Below are 23,634 nucleotides of genomic sequence, written 5' to 3'. Positions count from 1 at the left end.
GAAAGGGTCGAGAGCTTCAAGTTTTTAGGTGTCCCGATCACCAACAACCTGTCCTGGTCCCCCCCCCATGCCGACACTATAGTTAAGAAAGCCCACCAACACCTTTCCTTTTTCAGAAGATTAAGGAAATTTGGCATGTCAGCTACGACTCTCACCAACTTTTACAGATGCCCCATAGAAAGCATTCTTTCTGGTTGTATCACAGCTTGGTATGGCTCCTGCTCTGTCCAAGATCACAAGAAACTACAAAAGGTCGTGAATGTAGCCCAATCCATCACGCAAACCAGCCTCCCATCCATTGACTCTGTCTACACTTTCCGCTGCCTTGGCAAAGCAGCCAGCATAATTAAGGACCCCACACCCCGGACATTCTCTCTTCCACCTTCTTCCGTCGGGAAAAAGATAAAGTCTGAGGTCACGTACCAACCAACTCAAGAACAGCTTCTTCCCTGCTGCTGCCGTCAGACTTTTGAATGGACCTACCTCGCATTAAGTTGATCTTTCTCTACACCCTAGCTATGACTGTAACATTACATTTTGCACTCTCTCGTTTCCTTCTCTATGAACGGTATGCTTTGTCACGCAAAAAACAATACTTTTCACGTATGTTAATACATGTGACAATAATAAATCAAATCAAAATCTCGTGGAAACCACTTCATAAGGGTAATTTCAAGTGGAATGGGTCCTTCGTATATAGCTGTCTGCAACTCTCCCAGGTGTGAACGTCATCACACAGGATGGATAATCAAGCTGGCCACCACCTTCTTTGGGAAAGGACTTTGGATTTGTAGCAGGTCACACGGTGAGGCAGCCACGTTTGTGGGCTTTTGTTTGTTAAAACAGCACAAGGCTGTGCTCGACAGAACTCCTCCAGATAGAGTTCAAACCAGCTGCAAGTCAACTACTATTAATCCAGAAACTCAGCTAATGTTCTGGGGACCCGGGTTCGAATCCCGCCACGGCAGGTGGTGGAATTTGAACTCAATAGAAAAAAATCTGGAATAAAGAACCTACTGATGACCATGAAACCATTGTCAGAAAAACCCATCTGGTTCCCTTGAGGGAAGGAAATCTGCGATCTTTACCCGGTCTGGCCTGCACGTGACTCCAGAGCCACAGCAATGTGGTTGACTCTCAACTGCCCTTGGGCAACTGGGGATGGGCAATAAATGCTGGCCCAGCCAGCGACACCCATGTCCCACGGATGAATAAAAAAAACTACACTGCTTGATAATCATAGAGTCATACGGAGCAGAAAAGGCCCTTCAGCCCATTGAATCGACAATAACTGTCACTAAAGTCACACTAATCCCATTTCCACAACCTGTCCCATATCCTGGAATGTTACGATATGTCAAGCGCTCATCCAAATATTTTTTAACGGTTGTAAGGTTTCCAGCCTCCACTACCTTCCCAGGCAGCGCATTCCAGATTCCCACCACCCTCTGAGTGAAAGAAATCCCCTCTGAATCTCCTGCCCCTCATTCTAAAACTCTGCCCCCTCGTGATTGACCCCTCAACCAAGGGGAACAGCTGCTCCCTATTCACCCTGTCCATACCCCTCATAATCTTTTACACCCCAATCATGTCCCCCCTCAGCCTTCTCTGCTCTAGAGAAAACAATCCCAGCCTATCCAATCTCTCCTTGTAGCTCAAACGCTTCATCCCAGGCAACATCCTGGTGAATCTCCTCTCTACCCCCTGTAGTGCAATCACATCCTTCCTGTAGTGAGGTGACCAGAACTGCACACAGTACTCCAGCTGTAACCTAATGCTTTGTACAACTCCAACATTACCTCCTTTCTCTTATACTCTGTACCATGTCTGATGAAAGCAAGTGTCCTATATTTTGGGGCGGCATGGTGGCACCTTGGTTAGCACTGCTGCCTCACAGTGCCAGGGACCCCGGTTCGATTCCCGGCTTGGGTCACTGTCTGTGTGGAGTTTGCACATTCTCCCCATGACTGCGTGGGTTTCCTCCAGGTGCTCTGGTTTCCTCCCACACTCCGAAGATGTGCGGGTTAGGTTGATTGGCCATGTTAAATTGCCCCTTAGTATCATGCGGACTACCTAGGGCATGGGGTTATGGGGATCGGGTCTGGGTGGGATTGTGGTCGGTGCAGACTCGATGGGTTAAATGGCCTCATTCTGTACTGTAGGATTCTATGATATTTTGAATCGGTTTTGATTTATTATTGTCACATGTACAGTGAAAAGTATTAGCACTGCTGCTTCACAGTGCCAGGGACCTGGGCTTAATTCCCGGCTTGGGTCACTGTCTGTGCGCAGTCTGCGCGTTCTCCCCGTGTCTGCGTGGGTTTCTTCCGGGTGCTCCAGTTTCCTCCCACAATCTGAAAGACGTGCTGGTTAGGTCCATTGGCCGTGCTAAATCCTCCCTCAGTGTACCCGAACAGGCGCCGGAGTGTGGCGACTAGGGGAATTTCACAGTAACTTCATTGCAGTGTTAATGTAAGCTTTACTTGTGACACTAATAACATAAACTTTACTTTTTAACAGACAAAGCATACCATTCATAGAGAAGGAAAGGAGAGTGTGCAGAATGTAGTGTTACAGTCATATCCAGGGTATAATGCCTTCTTTTTCAAGTTTATTTATTAGTCACAAGTAAGGCTTACATTAACACTGCAATGAAGTTATTGTGAAAATCCCCCTATTTTCCCCCTGAAATTCTTAACTATCTTATTCACCTGCTCTGTCCGTTCAGGGTTCTGTGAATAATTAACCCCAGATCCAGCTGTTCCTCCAAGCTTCCTCGTGTCCTTCCATTCATTAAATACTCCCTCCTCTTGTTTCTTCTTTCAAAGTGCATCACCTTGCCCTTATCAGGGTTAAGTACCATCTGCCCAACCCATTTTTATTTTCCTGTAACCTACGACCTTCTTCACTATTAACCGCCTGACTAATCTTGATGTGGGAAAGTGGGAGCAGGAGTCTCCGCAACTTGGTCTAAGTGCAACTTCACCCGAGAGCCAACGGCTGCAAAAAGCCTCGCTGCTCACTGAAGAATCCACTTTGAAGATCTTTACTAAAAGGGAAGGAGTGAGGGGGTTGGTTCTGAGCAAATCCCCACCCCTACCCCAGTAAGATTCAGGCCAAGATTTCACTGTCCACAGTATTCGCACAGACGCAGATTAAGAAATAATAAAACACCAGTTCCACGAACACCGCGAGTGTCTGCGCAGCCCAACAATCGATATTTCGAAAGCTAAGTGGGCCCTCTATTTCTTTGCTGTCTCCATGACAATGGCAATCTTGAGAGCCTGGGTGAAGGCTAGCTCTCCTCGCAACGTTTTTGATTTTAATGCTTCCTGAGTGATCAAATAATTCCTCTATTTACTCCACCCACCCTCGAAGCAGTCAACTCTATGAAGCGCCGCCACTGGTGGGAGGGTGTAATTGCAGCGTGACGAATTTACAAAGTTTACATAGGCAGATTCCATTATAAAGGTGAACATTGGGATTCTTCACAAAAAGAAAACCAAGTAAGGATTTTATAAATGGATTTGGGGGCAGCACGGTGGCACAGTAGTTAGCACTGCTGCCTCACAGCGCCAGGGACCCCGGTTCGATTTCCGGCCTCAGGTCACTGTCTGTGTGGAGTTTGCATGTTCTCCCCATGTCTGTGTGGGTTTCTTCCGGGTGCTCCGGTTTCCACCCACAGTTCAAAGATGTGCGGGTTAGGCTAATTGGCCATGTTCAATTGCCCCTTTGTGTCCAAAGATGTGTAGGTTAGGTGGATTGGCCATGCTTAATTGCCCCTTATTGCCAAAGATGTGTAGGTTAGATGGATTGGCCGTGCTAAATTGCCCCTTAGTGTCAGGGGGACTAGCTAGGGTAAATGCATGGGGTTATGGGGATAGGGCCTGGGAGGGATTGTGATTGGTGCAGACTCGATGGGTCAAAGGGCCTCCTTCTGCACTGTGGGATTCTATGATTTTAAAATCTGGGTTGACGTTGGATCTGTGCGTTCTGGTTTGATGAACCCCTGTTTGGAGAACTCAAATTTGACCTGAATATTATCCTTGGCCCTGACTCCTATGGGGCGCTGCCTTTCTTATGCTTCTGTGGAGTCTAGAAGTTAGCTTCTTCTTGTCTGAGTGAAAAATAATGCTTCCTGATAATTTATTAACAATTTAATTAAATATTGACTGAGGAGGAGGAAAATGTTTTTAGCTTTCTACACCTTTCCATTCAATTCTTTCCGAGACACGGGTCTCACCAATGTTGCGAGGTCCAAGCTTAAGTCATGGGCACCGGAAGGCTGGGAACGACAGCTCCCAGCATGCCCCAGGAGTTTCCAGCATGGGTGTGGGGAGGGGGGTGCATGTGCAATCCGACATTTTTTTATTTCTCCACTCAATGAGCCTGCGCCAACGTTTATTTATTTATTAGTCACAAGTGAGGCTTACATTAACACTGCAATGAAGTTACTGTGAAATTCCCCTAGTCGCCACACTCCGACGCCTGTTCGGGTCAATGCACCCTAACCAGCACGTCTTTCGGACTGTGGGAGGAAACTGGAGCACCTGGAGGAAACCCACGCAGACATGGAGAGAACGTGCAGACTCCACACAGGCAGTGACCCAAGGCCGGGATTCGAACCTGGGTCCCTGGCGCTGTGAGGCAGCAGTGCTAACCACTGTGCCACCAATGGAAAAGTGTGCGAAAATTCCCAACCCTGAGTGAAGTGGCTTTATCGAGAAAAGTCCCAGGCAGCAGACAGGGGAGGTCCCAGTTCAGAATGAAGAGAAATCCTGTGGTGAGATCTTCGAAGGTGAAGACCGGAATTCCTTGTGAGAGAGGCCAAGGGTGGAATTTTCCAGCTGCACTCGCCCCAAGACTGGAAAATTCCACCCGAGGTCAACGGGCCTTTGCATGGTTTGTGTTCCAGCCGCCTCGATCCCCTTGGTTCAGGAAGCGTCTTGAACCTTACATTTTATCTACCTTAAACAAAAAAGGTGATTGGCGTCTAATAGGATAACACCAAACAATTGGGGCCTAATTCAGGATCATCACATTCACAAGGGTGGTATTTAAAGTTTAAAGTTTTAAAGTTAAATTTTAAAGTTTATTTTATTTGTGTCACAAGTAGGCTTACATTAAGAATCTATAGAATCCCTACAGCGCAGAAGGAGGCCATTTGGCCCATCGAGCCTGCACTGACAACAATCCCATTCAGGCCCTATCCACATATTAACACTGCAATGAAGTCACGGTGAAACTCCCCGAGTCGCCACACTCTGGCGCCTGTTCGGCCTACACTGAGGGAGAATTTAGCACGGCCAATGCAGCTAATCAGCACGTCTTTCAGACTGTGGGAGGAAACCCACGCAGTCACGGGGAGGACATGCAGACTCAGCACAGACAGTGACCCAAGCCGGGAATCAAACCCGGGTACCTGGCACTCTGAGGCAGCAGTGCCCAATCCAACCAATCCCAAGTTGCCCTCACGAAGTTGGCAGTGACGGGGCTTTCTTCTTGCATCTGATTGACGCATCGGAGATAATTAGGCCACTCCAGAGGGCAGCCAACCCTGTTGGTGTTGGGATTGGAGTTACGTGTGGGCCAGACTGGGTAAGGACGGCAGATTTACTTCCCGAGTGAACCAGTTGGGATTTGACAAAGTTTTCTGGTCGCTTCCCTAACAACCATAATGGGATTGGAAAACGGAAGAACATAAGGAGAAGTAGTAGAGCTACTCTGAGAGCCAATAAGATTGTACCTGATCTGATTGTGGCCTTATCTCCATGTTCCTGTCCATCCCCCGTGACTCCCTTATCAGTCAATCACCTGCCCAACGTAATCTAGAGTCCGACCGAGCCTTCACTGGTGTCTGGGGAAGGGAATTCCAAACACTCACGACTCTCTGAGAGAAGAAATTCCTTCTCATCTCCATCTTAAACGGGAAACCCATTGGGCGGAATTTTCCTGTCCCGCCCACCATGGGAATGATATTGGGCGTGACACAGACCAATGCAAAGATCTGTTGACCTTGGGTGGGATTTTCCCATCTTGGGGCAAGTGTGGCTATAAAATCCTGCCCATTATCTTGAAACTGTGCCTCCCCTCCCCCGGTTCTAGATTCCCCCCCCCCCAGGGGAAAGCATCTTCTGAGTATCGGCCCCCTCAGAATGTCACGTTTCAATAAAATAAGTTGCTGAGTTGTACTGACTGATGACAAGGGGCTAACATGCTGAAGGGTCCATTCAACTATCTTAGCAGCTCTCCCCCTGCACACGCATGGGAGACCTCCCACGCCACTGACATGTCACTTACTGCATCCACGTCATCATAGAATCATAGAATCCCTACAGTGCAGGAGGAGGCCATTCAGCCCTTCGGGTCTGCACTGACTCTCCGACAGAGCATCTTACCCACACTCATCCCCCACTCAATCCCCATCACCCCACACATTTTACCCACTAACCCACACATTCTTTGGCAATTTAGCATGGCCAATCCACCTAACCTACACATCTTTGGATCATTCTCATGTACACGTGACCACCCGAGCTATGATCACCTCTCATTCTTCTAAACTCCAGGAGGTATCGACCCAACCTGCTGAATCTTTCCTCATTCATCCCAGGAATTGGCCTAGTGAACCTTCTCTGAACTGCCTTCAATGAAAGTATGTCCATCCTTAAGCAAGGTGACCACAAATGTAGCATGCTGGCACAGTGGTTAGCACTGCTGCTTCACAGCGTCAGGGACCCAGGTTCGATTCCTGGCTTGGGTCACTGTCTGTGCGGAGTCTGCATGTTCTCCCCATGTCTGCGTGGGTTTCCTCCGGGTGCTCTGGTTTCCTCCGAAGGATGGGCTGGTTAGATGCATTGTCTGTGCTAAATTCTCCCTCAGTGTACCCGAACTGGCGCCGGAGTGTGGCGGCTCGGGGATTTTCTCAGTAACTTCATTGCAGTGTTAATATAAGCCGACTTGCGACACTGATAAATAAACGTTAAACTTTTCCATGTGTCCACCAGGCTATTCCACATGGATTTGTTCTATTTTACTCACGCCTTCTCGGTTCCGTAGCTCCTGTAATCCACTGCTGCAGAGATCCCAACCACCAGCGCAGGGAAGCAGTAACCGCAGAGATAATAGTACTTCTTCCTGGAGTACTCGCTCTCAAAAACCTCAACCAGCATGAGGTAGAGGTGGACACCTTCCAGACACATCCAGGAGAAGGCCGCCAGGAAGAAGAAGTGTAGAAAGCCAGCGATTATTGGGCACACGATCTGAGAAAGTAAAGACAAAGCCAGTTAACAGGAGAGGCAGCAATGATGCTAGGCCCTAGACTGGGACTGAAGCTAGGCCTCAGGCTGGGGCTGAGGCTAGGCTCCTAGACCGGGGCTGAAGCTAATCCCCTAGACTGGGGCTTAAGCTAGGCCTCAGGCTGGGGACGAAGCTAGGCCCCTAGACCGGTGCTGAAGCTGGGCCCCGAGACCGGGGCTAAAGCTAGGCCTCAGGCTGGGGCTGAGGCTAGGCCCCTAAACCGGGGCTGAAGCTCGGCCTCAAGCTGGGGCTGAGGCTGGGTCCCTGAGGCCGGGATTGGAGCCGGGGCCCTGAGCCCGGGATTGGGGCTGGGGCCCTGAGACCGGGATTGGGGCTGGGCCCTGAGGCCAGGATTGGGCCTGGGGCCCTGAGGCCCGGATTGGGGTTGGGGCCCTGAGATCAGGATTGGGGCCGGGACCCTGAGGCCTGGGGTGACACTGGGGCCTTGAGACCAGGTTTGAGGCTGAATGGTGAGGCCTAGGCTGAGCTGGCTGCACTTTTACCGGTTGTTTGCAAGCTGCGAACAGCAAATAGAAACATCAAAATATTGTCATTGTTGTTCACTCTGAGGAAGGGAATGCGGACTCGATTGGCTGAGAGTTACGGCCATTTTATTCTGTGGCACATCGATCAAAATGTCCCGTTTGATTTGAAATGAGGCCGACACTGAGAGGTTGTTTCCTCTGACTGGGGAATCTGGAACACGGGGGCCACACTCTCAGGATACGGGACCGATCGTAATGGGCGGCACAGTGATTAGCACTGCTGCCTCAGCGCCAGGGACCCGGGTTCAATTCCTTGGGTCCTTGGGTCACTGTCTGTGCGGAGTCTGCACATCCTCCCCGTGTCTGCGTGGGTTTCCTCCCACAGTCCAAAGATGTGCGGGTTAGGGGGATTGGCCATGCTAAATTGCCCCTTAGTGTCAGGGGGATTAACAGGATAAATGTATGGGGTCATGGGGATAGGGCCTAGGGAATGTGGTCGGTGCAGACTCGATGGGCTGAATGGCCTCCTTCTGCACTGTAGATTCTATGATTCTATTAGTATTGTAGGACCGAGGTGAGGAGAAGTATATCCTGTCTGTGAATGTTTGGAATTCTCTACCCCAGAGGGCTGGGTATTGGGTATAGACAGTAAGAAGTCTCACAACACCAGGTTAAAATCCAACAGGTTTATTTGGTAGCAAATACCATAAGCTTTCAGAGCACTGCTCCTTCGTCAGATGGAGTGGAAATGTGCTCTCAAACAGTGCAAACAGACACAAAATCAAGTTGCAGAATACTGATTAGAATGCGAATCCCTACAGCCAGCCAGGTCTTAAAGGTACAGACAATGTGGGTGGAGGGAGCATTAAACACAGGTTAAAGAGATGTGTATTGTCTCCAGACAGAACAGCTAGTGAGATTCTGCAAGCCCAGGAGGCAAGCTGTGGGGGTTACTGATAATGTGACATAAATCCAACATCCAACATTGATTTTGTATCTGTTTGCACTGTTTGAGAGCACATTTCCACTCCATCTGACGAAGGAGCAGTGCTCCGAAAGCTTATGGTATTTGCTACCAAATAAACCTGTTGGACTTTAACCTGGTGTTGTGAGACTTCTTACTGTGTTCACCCCAGTCCAACACCGGCATCTCCACATATTGGGTATAGCACAGTAAGAGGTCTCACAAACCAGGTTAAAATCCAACAGTTTGGACTTGTTGGACCTTAACCCGGTGTTGTGAGACTTCTTACTGTGCCCACCCCAGTCCAACGCCGGCATCTCCACATATTGGGTATACTCGGGGGAGAGAGATTGATAGATTTCTGAGTGTTGAGAGATATGGGGTAGTGTGGGAGCGCGGGACGAGGTGAAGGTCCATCATGATCTTGTTGAATGGCCTTACAGGCTCAAAGGGGCAAAACAGCCAACTCCTAGTCCCGCTTCTTATCATCTCACAGCTTAATATGGAGCAAATAAACCTGTTGGACTTTAACCTGGTGTTGTGAGACTTCTTACTGAGCAAAAAAGTGGTACAGAGCTTGAAGGTTTCAGAGTGCAAAATCTCTGGACACTATACACCTTACCCGAGCTTGAGTATTTATGTTCCTACGTTACCGAGTGACTATGGAGTTGATTATCAATGCAGTTCACTTACTCTCTGGTGAGCTTTGAGATGGAATTTGATAAATCTGTTAGTTTGCGGCCTATCTGAGGGTGTTCATTAAAGATTCTGTTGCACACACCTTACAGTGTCACCGGTGTCCTCCACAGAATAGAACCAGCAGTCCCTGCCCACACCAGGCCCCAGTCCCCTCATGACGTAGTGGATTCTTCATATCCAAGTGGCAGTAAACCCTGCTTTGCCCAACGTTGCCCAACAGCCCAAGAAAATATTGCTTTAAAAAAAAAAATGTCGGTTGGGTCTATTTGGTTAAATAGCTGGGTGTGTGGTTTCTGAGTGGTTGCACTGGCTTCTTGCTGCAGTTCAGCATGACCGAGGGAAAAAGAATGTGGGATTTTCAACACAAGCGGTGTCCTTTGCAACCCGGTTTTCCACAATCGGTATTTTAAAATTCATTTGTGGGCGTCGCTGGCTGGGCCAGCATTTCCTGCCCATTCCGAGTTGCCCGTGGAGGGCAGTTCAGAGTCAACCACATTGCTCTGGAGTCACATGTAGGCCAGACCGGGTAAGGACAGCAGATTTCCTTCCCTAAAGGGACATCAGTGAACCAGATGGGTTTTTCTGACAATCGACAATGGTTTCATGGTCATCTGTAGATCCTTAATTCCAGATTTTAAAAAATTGAATTCAAATTCCACCACCTGCCGTGACAGGGGTGGCACAGTGGTTAGTACTGCTGCCTCACAGTCGGGTTCGATTCCTGGCTTGGGTGACTGTGCGGAGATTCACGTTCTCAACGTGTCTGCGTGGGTTTCCTCCGGGTGCTCCAGTTTCCTCCCACACTCCAAAGATGTGCAGGTTAGGTGGATTGGCCATGCTAAATTGCCCCTTAGTGTCCAAAGATGTGCAGGTTAGGTGGTTTGGCCATGCTAAATTACCCCTTACCATAGAAACCATAGAATCCCAACAGTGCAGAAGGAGGCCATTCGGCCCATCGAGTCTGCACCGACCACAATCCCACCCAGGCCCTACCCCCATATCCCTACATATTTTACCCGCTAATCCCTTTAACCTACACATCTCAGGACACTAAGGGACAATTTTAGCATGGCCAATCAACCTAACCCGCACATCTTTGGACTGTGGGAGGAAACCGGAGCACCCGGAGGAAACCCACGCAGACACGAGGAGAATGTGCAAACTCCACACAGACAGTGACCCAAGCCGGGAATCGAACCCAGGTCCCTGGAGCTGTGAAGCAGCAATGCTAACCACTGTGCTACCGTGCCGTCCACTTAGTGTCCAAAGATGTGCAGGTTAAGTGGATTGGCCATGCTAAATTGCCCCTTAGTGTCCAAAGATGTGCAGATTCGGTGGATTGGCCATGCTAAATTGTCCCTTCGTATCAGGGGAACTAGCAGCGTAAATATGTGTGGTTATGGGGATAGGGCCTGGGTGGGATTGTTTTCAGTGCAGGCTCGATGGGCTGAATGGCCTCCAGCTGCACTGTAGGGTTTCTATGATTCGAACTTGGGTTCCCAGAACATTAGCTGAGTTTCTGGATTAATACCAGTAGGCCATCGCTGCCCTGTGATTGTTTTTTTAAATCGCGGCCCGGCAGTGTGTAGGTTAGAAAGCCTGCCTCCGAGAATTAAAGCAGCAAAATAAGCAATGTCGACATTGAGAAAGACATTTTGTTTTACACAGTGAGTGGTTGGTGAGGTCACATCTGGAATATTGTGTGTAGTTTTGTTCTCTTTATCTGACTCCGGAGGGAGTGCAGCGAAGGTTTACCAGACTGATTTCAGGTATGGTGGGACTGAGGTGTGCGCGAGATTGAGTTGGTTAGGAGTATATTCGCTGGAAACTTATAAAATTCCAGACAGGGTCGATGCAAGAAGGATGTTCCCAACGGTGGGGGTGTCCAGAACCAGGGGTCACAGTCTGAGAATGCAGGGTATTTGGTTTAGGACAGAGACGAGGAGAAGTTTCTTCACCTAGAGAGTGGTGAGCCTGTGGCACTCATCACCACAGGAAGTAGTTGAGGCCAAAACATTGAATGTTTTCAAGAAGGAGTTAGATATAGCTCTTGGGCTGATGGGGATCAAAGAATATGGGGGGAAGGCGGGATCAGGCTATTGAGTTGGCTGATCAGCCATGATCATAATGAATGGCGGAGCAGGCTCGAAGGGCCGAATGGCCTCTTCCTGCTCCTATTTCTGTTTCTTTGTTGGTATTGGGGTTGCAGTGCCCAGAGTGTGGTGGAGAAAGGCGCTGTGGAAAAGAAAATTCAATCGTTAGATGAATAAAAAAAAAAGCAGGACCACGAGATCGGTGTTGGGGGGAGGGGTGGGGGATAGACACAGGGTAATGGTCGTTTTGGAGGTTGAGGGGAGACTTAATAGAGGTTTATAAAATGATGAAAGGGATAGATAGAGTGAACGTTCAAAGACTATTTCCTCGGGTGGATGAAGCTATAACAAGGGGGCATAACTATAGGGTTCATGTTGGGAGATATAGGAAGGATGTCCGAGGTAGGTTCTTTACGCAGAGAGTGGTTGGGGTGTGGAATGGACTGCCTGCAGTGATAGTGGAGTCAGACACTTTAGGAACATTTAAGCGGTTATTGGATAGGCACATGGAGCACACCAGGATGATAGGGAGTGGGATAGCTTGATCTTGGTTTCAGATAAAGCTCGGCACAACATCGTGGGCTGAAGGGCCTGTTCTGTGCTGTACTGTTCTATGTTCTATAGTGGTGGTGGGACTAGATGAACTTGCTCTTGTAGAGAATTAGGGCCGGCAGTGGGCTGGATGGCATGGTGGCACAGTGGGTTAGCACTGCTACCTCACAGCACCAGGGACCAGGGTTCGATTCCCGGTTTGGGTCACTGTCTGTGCGGAGTCTGCACATTCTCCCCCGTGTCTGCGTGGGTTTCCTCCGGGCACTCCGGTTCCCTCCCACAGTCTGAAAGATGTGCTGGTTAGGGTGCATTGGCCGTGCTAAATTCTCCCTCAGTGTACCCGGAGTGTGGCAACTAGGGGATTTTCACAGTAACTTCATTGCAGTGTTAAGGTAAGCCTACTTGTGACACTAATAAATAAACTTACAATTGAACTGAGACAGGAAATCACTCTCAATATTTAAACCAGGTGAAATCTGGTCTCTAATATTGAAACAACAGCCTAAGACTGGCTGCCAGAGGCACTACTCCCGCTGTTTGGAATTTTGAATCTCGCCAGAGTGAGAGAGGGCGCGATTTTATGGCCTCGCTCGTCCCGAAACGGTAAAATCCCATCTGAGGTCAAGAGACATTTATATGATCCGCCCCTCGCCGCTCCGATTCCAGTGGGGGTCGGGATGCTAAACTTCTGCCCAGAGAATCCAATTCTGCTGAAGCTAGGGCGAGATTGTGAGAGGCGTGCGGCTATGAGGAACTCACGCCAAGCTCTGCAGGATCGCTGGGGCAAGGGAGGCGATGGCCCAGTGGTATTATCGCTCGACTATTAATTCAGAAACTCAGCTCATGTTCTGGGGACCCGAATTCGAATCCCGCCACGGCAGACGGTGGAATTTGAATTCAATAAAAAAAATCTGGAATTAAGAATCGACTGGTGACCATGAAACCATTGTCGATTGTCGGAAAAACCCCATCGGGTTCACTCATGTCCTTTCGGGAAGGAAATCTGCCATCCTCACCCGATCTGGCCTACATGTGACTCCAGAGCCACAGCAATGTGGTTGAACCTCAACTGCCCTCGGGCAACTAGGGATGGGCAATAAATGCTGGTCCAGCCAGCGATGCCCTCGCCCCAAGAATGAATTAAAAAGTGCTGCTGGGATACCAGGTTTGACAGGTACAGAGTGTCACACCAGAAACAGTGCTTGGCTGCACCATTGTGTATTGTGTTTGTTGGAGAGTATATAACGGGATATTCACTTGAGTCTTGAGGCACTCACTGAAACTGTGCGGGGGGTGGGGGGAGGTTGTTGAGTTCAACAGTAACTCAACAATAAGTCCAGACTTCAACAATAAATAGCAACTAAAGTATGTTGCGGATAGGCACCCGCAGAGAGGAACTTGGTCAGGATTAATTTGATGAGGCCTCACGATCGATGCCTCAGACGAACACTTAAAATCAGCCGCCCCCAGACTGACATTTCCCCAGCCGAACAAAGGGAGCTTCTGTCAGAGACGCAGGCGGCTGATGTTATTTTTAATACTGATTTGCCCGATTGAAAAAGTCATATCAAAGATTTCTTGCTGCAGTTATCCGACTGCAGGCTTTCTCAGGAGAGGAAGGAAACTTGGCATGTCCGCTACGACTCTCACCAACTTTTGCAGATGCACCATAGAAAGCATTCTTTCTGGTTGTATCACGTCTTGGTATGGCTCCTGCTCTGCCCAAGACCGCAAGAAACTACAAAAGGTCGTGAATGAAGCCCAATCCATCACGCAAACCAGCCTCCCATCCATTGACTCTGTCTACACTTCCCGCTGCCCCGGCAAAGCAGCCAGCATAATTAAGGACCCCACGCACCCCGGACATTCTCTCTTCCGCCTTCTTCCTTCGGGAAAAAGATACAAAAGTTTTGGTCGGACAAATTTAAATGTGGATTACAGGGTCAAAGGTAGGGTTCTGAAGACTGTGGAGGAACAGAGAGATCTTGGGGTCCATATCCACAGATCTCTAAAGGTTGCCACTCAAGTGGATAGAGCTGTGAAGAAGGCATATAGTGTGTTAGCTTTTATTAACAGGGGGTTGGAGTTTAAGAGCCGTGGGGTTATGCTGCAACTGTACAGGACCTTGGTGAGACCGCATTTGGAATATTGCGTGCAGTTCTGGTCACCTCACTATAAGAAGGATGTGGAAGCGCTGGAGAGAGTGCAGAGGAGATTTACCAGGATGCTGCCTGGTTTGGAGTGTCGGTCTTATGAGGAAAGGTTGAGGGAGCTGGGGCTGTTCTCTCTGGAGCGGAGGAGATTGAGGGGAGACTTAATAGAGGTTTATAAAATGATGAAGGGGATAGATCGAGTGAACGTTCAAAGACTATTTCCTCGGGTGGATGGAGCTATTACAAGGGGGCATAACTATAGGGTTCATGGTGGGAGATATAGGAAGGATATCAGAGGTAGGTTCTTCACGCAGAGAGTGGTTGGGGTGTGGAATGGATTGCCTGCAGTGATAGTGGAGTCAGACACTTTAGGAACATTTAAGCGGTTATTGGATAGGCACATGGAGCACAACAGGATGGTAGGGAGTGGGATAGCTTGATCTTGGTTTCAGATGAAGGTCAGCACAACATCGTGGGCCGAAGGGCCTGTTCTGTGCTGTACTGTTCTATGTTCTATGTTCTAAAAGTCTGAGGTCACGTACCAACCGACTCAGGAACAGCTTCTTCCCTGCTGCCGTCAGACTTTTGAATGGACCTACCTTGCATTAAATTGATCTTTCTCTACACCCTAGCTATGACTGTAACACTACATTCTGCACTCTCTCCTTTCCTTCTCTATGAATGGTATGCTTTGTCTGTATAGCAAGAAACAATACTTTTCACTGTATGCTGATACATGTGACAATAATAAATCAAATCAAATCAAATCAAGCGTGTGAAACAGATTCCTGCGCTTTTCACCGGCTACAGATGGATCTGACAGGACAGAGATCATGGTTACTGTTGTAACATTGGAGAAAACTCTCTGCAACTGGAGGCAATCTATATTCAGTCTGACATTTATTTACTGAGCGGAAAGGCGTACACCTCCTAACTCAACACCTACCCCCACCCCCCACCCCACCACCTCCCCCCACCCCCACCCCCTGGGCCCCACCGCACAGTTTCAGGAAGTTCTTCTTTAGACAGACCCAAGTGAATACCCCATTAAACACCCTCCGTTCAACACAATACACAATGGTGCAGCCAAGCACAGTTTCTGGTGTGACACTCTGTACCTGTCAAACCTGGTATCCCAGCAGCACGTTTTAATTCATTCGTGGGACACGGGCATCGCTGGCTGGGCCAGCATTTATTGCCCATCCCTAGTTGCCCTTGGAGGGCAGTTGAGAGTCAACCACATTGCTGTGGCTCTGGAGTCACATGTAGGCCAGACCAGGTAAGGACGGCAGATTTCCTTCCCTAAAGGGACATTAGTGAACCAGGTGGTTTTTTCTGACAATCAGACAATGGTTTCATGGTCATCAGTAGATTCTTAATTCCAGATATTTTTTATTGAATTCAAATGGGGGTGGCACGGTGGCACAGTGGTTAGCACTGCTGCCTCACAGTGCCAGGGACCTGGGTTCAATTCCAGCCGGGGATCACTGTCTGTGTGCAGTTTGTACATTCTCCCCGTGTCTGCGTGGGTTTCCTCCGGATGCTCCGGTTTCCTCCCACAGTCCAAAGTTGTGCGGGTTAGGTTGATTGGCCGTGCTAAATTGACCCGAGTGTGAGGGGAGTGGCAGGGTAAATATGTGGGATTACTGGAATAGGGCCTGGGTGGCATTGTGGTCTGTGCAGACTCGATGGGCTGAATGGCCTCCTTCTGCACTGCAGGGATTCTATATCAAATTCCACCATCTGCCATGGCGGGATTCAAACCCTAGCGATAATACCACAAGGCCATCGCCTCCCTTTCTGTTGAGCCCTGTCATTCGTCAAAATTTGGATCCTTAAAAAAAAGCTACTTTCCCCATACAAAACTTGGCATGTTCTTTGTTCAGGTGGACCCCCCAGGTACGCTGCATCGCACTGCTTAGCAGTGACTATCCAAGACCTCGTGGTTTGATTGTAACCAACCTACACTCAATTGAATTTATACGACTATTCAGGGATGTGAAAGACATCATAGTCACCGCAGAGAATTTGCTATAGGCCCCACTTACACATTTTGGTTGGGTTTCATAGAAACATAGAATCATAGAAACCCTACAGTGCAGAAAGAGGCCATTTGGCCCATCGAGTCTGCACCGACCACAATCCCACCCAGGCCCTATCTCCATATCCCTACACATTTACCCGCTAATCCCTCTAACCTACGCATCTCAGGACACTAAGGGGCAATTTTTAGCATGGCCAATCAACCTAACCCGTACATCTTTCGGACTGTGGGAGGAAACCGGAGCACCCGGAGGAAACCCACGCAGACACGGGGAGAATGTGCAAACTCCACACAGACAGTGACCCAAACCGGGAATCGAACCCAGGTCCCTGGAGCTGTGAAGCCACAGTGCTAACCACTGTGCTACCGTGCCGCCCAAACAAAAACTAAAAGTTTCTCCCAAACAAAAACTAAATGCCCAGTGGGAAATTTTCACGCCCGTTTTTTTGGTCATATTTACCTGAATAAAACTCAAGTTCACCCTTCCATCTGTTCCTCATATCCCCTTATCCCTTTGAAATATATCTATCTCCTTCTTAAAACGATTCAATGATTCAGACTCCACCGCGCGATGGGGCAGCGAGTTCCACAAATTCACCACCCTCTGCGAGAAGCAGTTACTCCTTGTCTCAGTTTTACATCTACCGCCTCTTTAAAGTAAAGTTTTTTAATGTTTATTCATTAGTCACAGGTAAGGCTTACATTAACACTGCAATGAAGTTACTGTGAAATTCCCCTAGTCGCCACACTCCGGCGCCTGTTCGGGTACTCTGAGGGAGAATTTAGTACGGCCAATGCACCCTAACCAGCACGTCTTTCAGACTGTGGGAGGAAACCGGAGCACCCGGAGGAAACCCACGCGGACACGGGGAGAAAGTGCAGACTCAGCACAGATAGTGACCCAAGCCAGGAATCGAACCCGAGTATCTGGCGCTGTGAAGCAGCAGTGCTAACCACTGCACCACCGTGCCACTCTCCGCGTCACTCTGTGCCTCACACAGTGCCTCAGATGGATTCACGCTGTAAGTGGGGGGTGTGGGGCCTCATCCCGCTGGAAAGGCCGCAGCATAGCGCTGAGCGGGCCACTGCGCATGTGCCAATCTGTCGGTGGGGAGATTGGCACACGGGCACTGGCCCCCCCCCATCACTTGCCTCTTGATCGCCGGACTTCCGGACACCACCCCCTCACCAACGATTGTTAGCTTACCAGACCACCCCTCCAGGCCAGCCCCGACGCACCATCCTGAATTGGAAATATATCGGCTGTTCCTAACTCCCTTCCTAACAGCACAGTGGGTATACGTACACCTCATTGACTGAGCAATGCAAGGCAGCTCTCCACCACCTTCTCAAGGGCAATTAGGGAAGGACAATAAATGCTGGCCTAGCCAGCGACGGACATGCCCTTTGAAATAATTTTCTTTCCATTCGTGGGACATGGGTGTCACTGACTGGCCAGCATTTACGTGAGGGAGCACTTCAGCGGTCACGGGCATTCAGCCTCTGATCTTCGGGTAAGCGTTCTCCAAGGTGGCCTTCACGACACACGACAGCGCAGAGTTGCTGAGCAGAAACTGATAGCCAAGTTCCGCACACATGAGGACAGCCTAAACTGGGATGTTGGGTTTATGTCACACTATCAGTAACCCCCACAGCTTGCCTCCTGGACTTGCAGAATCTCACTGGCTGTCCTGTCTGGAGACAATACACATCTCTTTAACCTGTGCTTAATGCTCCCTCCACTCACATTGTCTGTATCTTTAAGACCTGGTTGGCTGTAGAAATTCGCATTCTATTCAGTATTCTGTAACTTGATTTTGTGTCTCTGTGCCCTGTTTGAGAGCAGATTTCCACTCCATCTGACGAAGGAGCAGCGCTCCGAAAGCTAGTGGCGTTTGCTACCGAATAAACCTGTTGGACTTTAACCTGGTGTTGTTAAACTCCTTACTGTGTTTACCCCAGTCCAACGCCGGCATCTCCACATCAGCATTTATTACCCATCCCTAATTGCCTGAGGGCAGTTGAGTGTCAACCACATTGCTGTGGAGTCTGGAGTCACATGTAGGCCTGGGTATAGACCTGGCTGCGATAATACCTCGAGGCCACCATCTCCTCCAAATAACCCTTTGTGGATGACCTTTCCTCCTCAGCCAGCCCTGAGTCTTCCCCTTTGCTGGTTGCTGACTCGCGGGGACCCACCTGGTACTGGGTTTTGTTGATGCCGATGAGGAAGATGAGTTCTGCGATGAAGAGGTTGATGCAGAGGTTCTTGTGGATGGTGTTGCGGTCCGTCTGAATCCCTCGAAGGAAGCAGAAGGTGGAGATGCAGATGGTGAGGCAGACCAGCGAGATGACGATGCCTACCCAGGTGATAACGGAGAGGAGCAACCTGTGCATGCGGTCTTCATACTGAGCAGAAAGAGACAAACAAGCCAAGTAAGACAACACGCCATCAAAGGAAGATAGGAATTAGGAGCGGAAATCGGCAAATTCAGCCCTTTGAGCCTGCCCCGCTATTCAGTCAGAACATGGCTGATCTCTCTCTGGTTTCAAATCCACCTCCCCACCTCTTCCCCATATCCCCTTATCCCTTAGAAATATATCTATCTCCTTCTTGAAACAACTTAATGATTCAGACCCCACCGCGCTATAGAACATAGAAAGAAATACAGCACAAACAGGCCCTTCGGCCCACAAGTTGCGCTGGTCATGTCCCTACCTACCTAGGCTTATATATAGGCTTACCTATAACCCTCAATCCTATTAAGTCCCATGTACTCATCCAGAAGTCTCTTAAAAGACCCGATCGAGTTTACCTCCACCAGCGAGTTCCACAAATTCACCACCCTCTGCGAGAAGTAGTCCCTCCTCATCTCAGTTTTAAATCTACTGCCTCTTTGAAGTTTTTAACATTTATTTATTCATCACAAGTAAGGTTTACATTAACACTGTAATGAAGTTATTGTGAATTCCCCTAGTCGCCACACTCCAGCGCCTGTTCGGGTCAATGCACTCTAACCAGCATGTCTTTCAGACTGTGGGAGGAAACCGGAGCACCCGGAGGAAACCCACGCGGACACGGGGAGAATGTGCAAATTCTGCACCGACACAGTGACCGAAGCCGGGAATCGAATCTGGGTCCCTGGTGCTGTGGGGCAGCAGTGCTAACCACTGTGCCGCTGTGTCACCCCTCAATCTATACCTGTGGCCTCTTGTTCTAGCTTGTCCCACAAGGGGTCTACATTTACTTTATCAATCCCTTTTAGAATATCCCTCGATCAGAACCCCTCTCATCCTTCTCAACTCCAGCGAGTACAAGCCTAAACTGTTTAATCTCTCCTCATACGTCAACCCTTTCATCCCCGGAATCAATCTGGTGAACCTCCTCTGAACTGCCTCCAATGCCATCACACCCTTCCCCAAATAAGGAGACCAAAACTGGACACAATACTCCAGATGTGGTCTCACCAACACCCGACACAACTGCAACAACACTTCTCTACTTTTATACTCCAGTCCTTTAGCAATAAATGGCAACATCCCATTTGCCTTTTTTTATCACCTGCTGCACCTGCATACCGACATTCTGTGATTCATGGTCAAAGACACCCAGATCCCTCTGCCCGACGCAAGGAGACACTGATGACAGCAACACCCAGCAAACAGGAAAGGGAGAGAAGCTCTGACTCTATCTATCTTTTTACATCATTTCTTTATCTGCTCTCTATCCCAAAGAGTCGACAATTCGCAAAGATCTGGCGCAAACAAAACCTTTTGTTTCTCCCAACACGGAACCTGGAGCACCAAAGGCGGCAATTCACTCTGAACAGAACTCCAGAACTGACCAGAATTAGTTAGCCCAGCAGAGACAGAAGGGGGCTGGAGGGTGAGGGGGTGGGGGGGTAGAGACCTGGCCTTTGCACCATGTGAGGAACCCCCCTACACTTAACAATGAGGCAAAGAGGCCCCTCTTTAGCATTCCTGTTTCTCCTTTCCGAGTTCCCCGCCCACAGCGCCACAATCGCCCACACACCTCGGGCATGGAGGCAGGACCTGAATCCAGCCCAGCCGGGATGGTAATTGAACCCCTTGCTGTCAGTGCCAGTCTGGTCCACACCAACCATCCAGCCCACCTGAGGAGTCCCAGTTGCTGTGTACAGACGTGGGCCGGAGATTCCCGGCAGGTCACGCGTGACCTGCAAGTAAGGAAAGGGAAATATTTGGCGCTCAGTCTAATCTCCATTCACTGCAGCGGGACCAGAGTATCCGGAATATTCTGGCCCTGGTGTGCTCTGGAGCTATCGCGATGGTGGAGACGCCAACGTTCTTTCCAACACGTGGCTGACCAGGATTCTCTCCCGCTCTCACCATTGGCGTGTTGGAAGGATTGAAAAGTTGAACTGTTCCATCAGCAGCAAGTCCTGGGGTGGGACTTGAACCCGGAGCTTCAGGCTCAGAGGCAAGGGTGCTAACCCCACTGCGCCACAACAGCTCCACACTCCTGCTTAAAGCTGTCGCAACAGTGTGAAAAAATTTCAAGTAAAGTTAATTTATTAGTCACAAAGTAAGGTTTACATTAACACTGCAATGAAGTTACTGTGAAATTCTCCAAGTGGCCACACTCCAGCGCCTGTTCGGGCCAATGCACCCTAACCAGCACGTCTTTCAGACTGTGGGAGGAAACTGGAGCACCCGGAGGAAACCCACACGGGGAGAACGTGCAAACTCCACACAGACAGTGACCCGAGCCAGGAATCGAATCCAGGTCCCTGGAACTGTGAGACAGCAGTGTTAACCACTGTGCCACTGAGGCATATAAAATGTTGAGTTCATCTCTTAGTACCTTGCAAATTATATCATTTCCAATTCACTTCAATTCTTAACTCATCAGTAGGTACAGGACATTCTCTTTCCATCCAAGTAAAGCTACCCTCTGGTTCCATTACAGTGGCCCATGTTGACGAACACTGAGTGTGAATCTGTATTCTTAGCATATTGAAAAGCCCTTGCATTGCTTCAGGTTGAACAATGGACCCCATTAATTGAAGCCATTCTAGAACAGCCCATGGAGACTGCGTGCTTAACACAGTAAGAGTTTTAACAACACCAGGTTAAAGTCCAACAGGTTTATTTGGTAGCAAATAGCATTAGCTTTCGGAGCCGAAAGCTAATGGCTCCGAAAGCTAATGGCTTTTGCTACCAAATAAACCTGTTGGACTTTAACCTGGTGTTGTTAAAACTCTTACTGTGTTCACCCCAGTCCAACGCCGGCATCTCCACATCATGCTTAATAGAGACCAGACCAACTTCTTGTGACAAATAGAAACCACTCCAACTCCAGGCGATAAAATGTCGACGCAGATTCGATGGGCCAATATGGCTCAATGGCTGGAGTTTTACTGTCCCGTCCGCCATGGGAATCGGAGCAGGTAAGGGGTGCAGGATGGTAAGGCCCGTTGACCTCGGCGGGATTTTATGGTTACAGGGCGAGTAAGGGCGAAAAATCCCACCTGATGAGTCTGTTACTCTACCGCTATGACTCTATGAAATGGCACACGGCACGGCGGCACAGTGGTTAGCACTGCTGCCTCACAGCGCCAAGGACCCGGGTTCGATTCCCAGCCTGGGTCACTGCCTGGGTGGAGTCTGCATGTTCCCTGTGTGGCTTTCCTCCGGGTGCTCCAGTTTCCTCCCACAGTCTGAAGATGTGCGGGTTAGGTAGAGTGGCCGTGCTAAATTGCCCCTTAGCGTCAGAGGAATTAGCAGGGTGGAATATGGGGTTACGGGAATTGGTTCTGGGTGGGATAGTGGTCGGTGCAGACTCAATGGGCCGAATGGCCTCCTTCTGCACTGTATGAGTCTATGAGAACTACCTCCAGGAGTCAAGTAGAGAATGGCCTCATTTGATGTCAATGAGAAGCCAATGCCGCTGCGGGAGACATGGGCCCAGCATCTTCCGTGGGCCAGGCTTGGCTGCAGCTCAATCAAACACTATTGTTCTGCAATGGATTGAATAACTTAAGCGTCCTGGTATTGGGCTGAATGACCTTGAGATAAATCCCACTCCGGCAGTGGCCAAAATGAAAGCCATGAACTCGGGCAATAAATATCTCTGGCAGAAAGGGGCAGAATTTTGGGGTGGCGCAGTGGTTAGCACTGCTGCCTCACAGTGCCAGGGACCCAGGTTCAATTCTGGCCTCGGGTGACTGTGTGGAGTTTACAAGTTCTCCCCGTGTCTGCGTGGGTTTCCTCCGGGTGCTCCGGTTTCCGACTACAATCTGAAGATGTATACGGTAGGTGGATTGGCCGTGCTAAATTGCCCCTTAGTGTCCAAAGATGTGCAGGTTAGGTGGATTGGCCATGTTAAATTACCCCTTAGTGTCCAAAAGATGTGTAGATTAGGTGGATTGGCCATGCTAAATTGCCCCTTAGTGTCCAAAGATGTGTAGGTTAGGTGGATTGGCCATGCTAAATTGCCCCTTAGTGTCCAAAAGATGTGTAGATTAGGTGGATTGGCCATGCTAAATTGCCCCTTAGTGTCCAAAGATGTGTAGGTTAGGTGGATTGGCCATGCTAAATTGCCCCTTAGTGTCCAAAAGATGTGTAGATTAGGTGGATTGGCCATGCTAAATTGCCCCTTAGTGTCCAAAGATGTGTAGGTTAGGTGGATTGGCCATGCTAAATTGCCCCTTAGTGTCCAAATGATGAGTAGGTTAGGTGGATTGGCCATGCTAAATTGCCCCTTAGTGTCCAAATGATGAGTAGGTTAGGTGGATTGGCCATGCTAAATTGCCCCTTAGTGTCCAAAGATTTGCAGGTTAGATGGATTGGCCATGCTAAATTGCCCCTTCGTGTTAGGGGGATTGGCAAGGTAAATGCATGGAGGTACAGGGATAATGTCTGGGTGGGATTGTGGTCGGTACAGGCTTGATGGGCTGAATGGCCTCCTTCAGCACTGTAGGGATTCTATGATTCAAAACCCAACCAGTGGCTTAATGGCCTTCAGGCAGTAGGCTGGTCTGCATGTGACTCCAATCCTGTTCTGTTGTAAACACTTAACTCCCCAGGGCTGGGCAATAAATGAAAGTTTGCCCGGGTAACCCGTGTCCAAAGACAACTTTACCTAAAATTCCCACATACTGCACGAAACCACAGCAGCCAGAGAAATTGAGGAGAGTACCAGTTGTCGGTGCAGCCTCGATGGGCCGAATGGCCTCCTTCTGCACTGTCGGGATTCTATGATTCTATGGACAGACCATGTGCCAAGCTGTGTGGAAAGTTTAGCTACAAACCTGACCTTGGTTTTCACCGACCTCGCATTGCAAATGATTTCTTGTTTCGCTGA

The 23,634-nt window shown here is 49.2% G+C and overlaps 1 protein-coding gene across 1 annotated transcript in view; it reads right to left on the bottom strand.

Moving 5' to 3' along the window:
• Positions 1–23,634, bottom strand: part of LOC144486426 (adhesion G protein-coupled receptor L1-like) — a gene marked incomplete at its 5' end in the record, with an annotated part of 221,516 nt that overhangs the window by 72,341 nt on the left and 125,541 nt on the right. Inside the window, 2 exons of the mRNA XM_078204462.1 lie at positions 7,042–7,262; positions 18,489–18,698. Of these exons, the coding sequence (XP_078060588.1) occupies positions 7,042–7,262; positions 18,489–18,698 (431 nt within the window). The remainder of the gene's footprint in view (positions 1–7,041; positions 7,263–18,488; positions 18,699–23,634) is intronic.

This window comes from Mustelus asterias, unplaced genomic scaffold, assembly GCF_964213995.1.
Source record: "Mustelus asterias unplaced genomic scaffold, sMusAst1.hap1.1 HAP1_SCAFFOLD_335, whole genome shotgun sequence".
NCBI lineage: Eukaryota > Metazoa > Chordata > Chondrichthyes > Carcharhiniformes > Triakidae > Mustelus > Mustelus asterias.
Note: the sequence above shows the minus strand (reverse complement) of the source record. Positions and strands in the feature narration are given on the sequence as shown.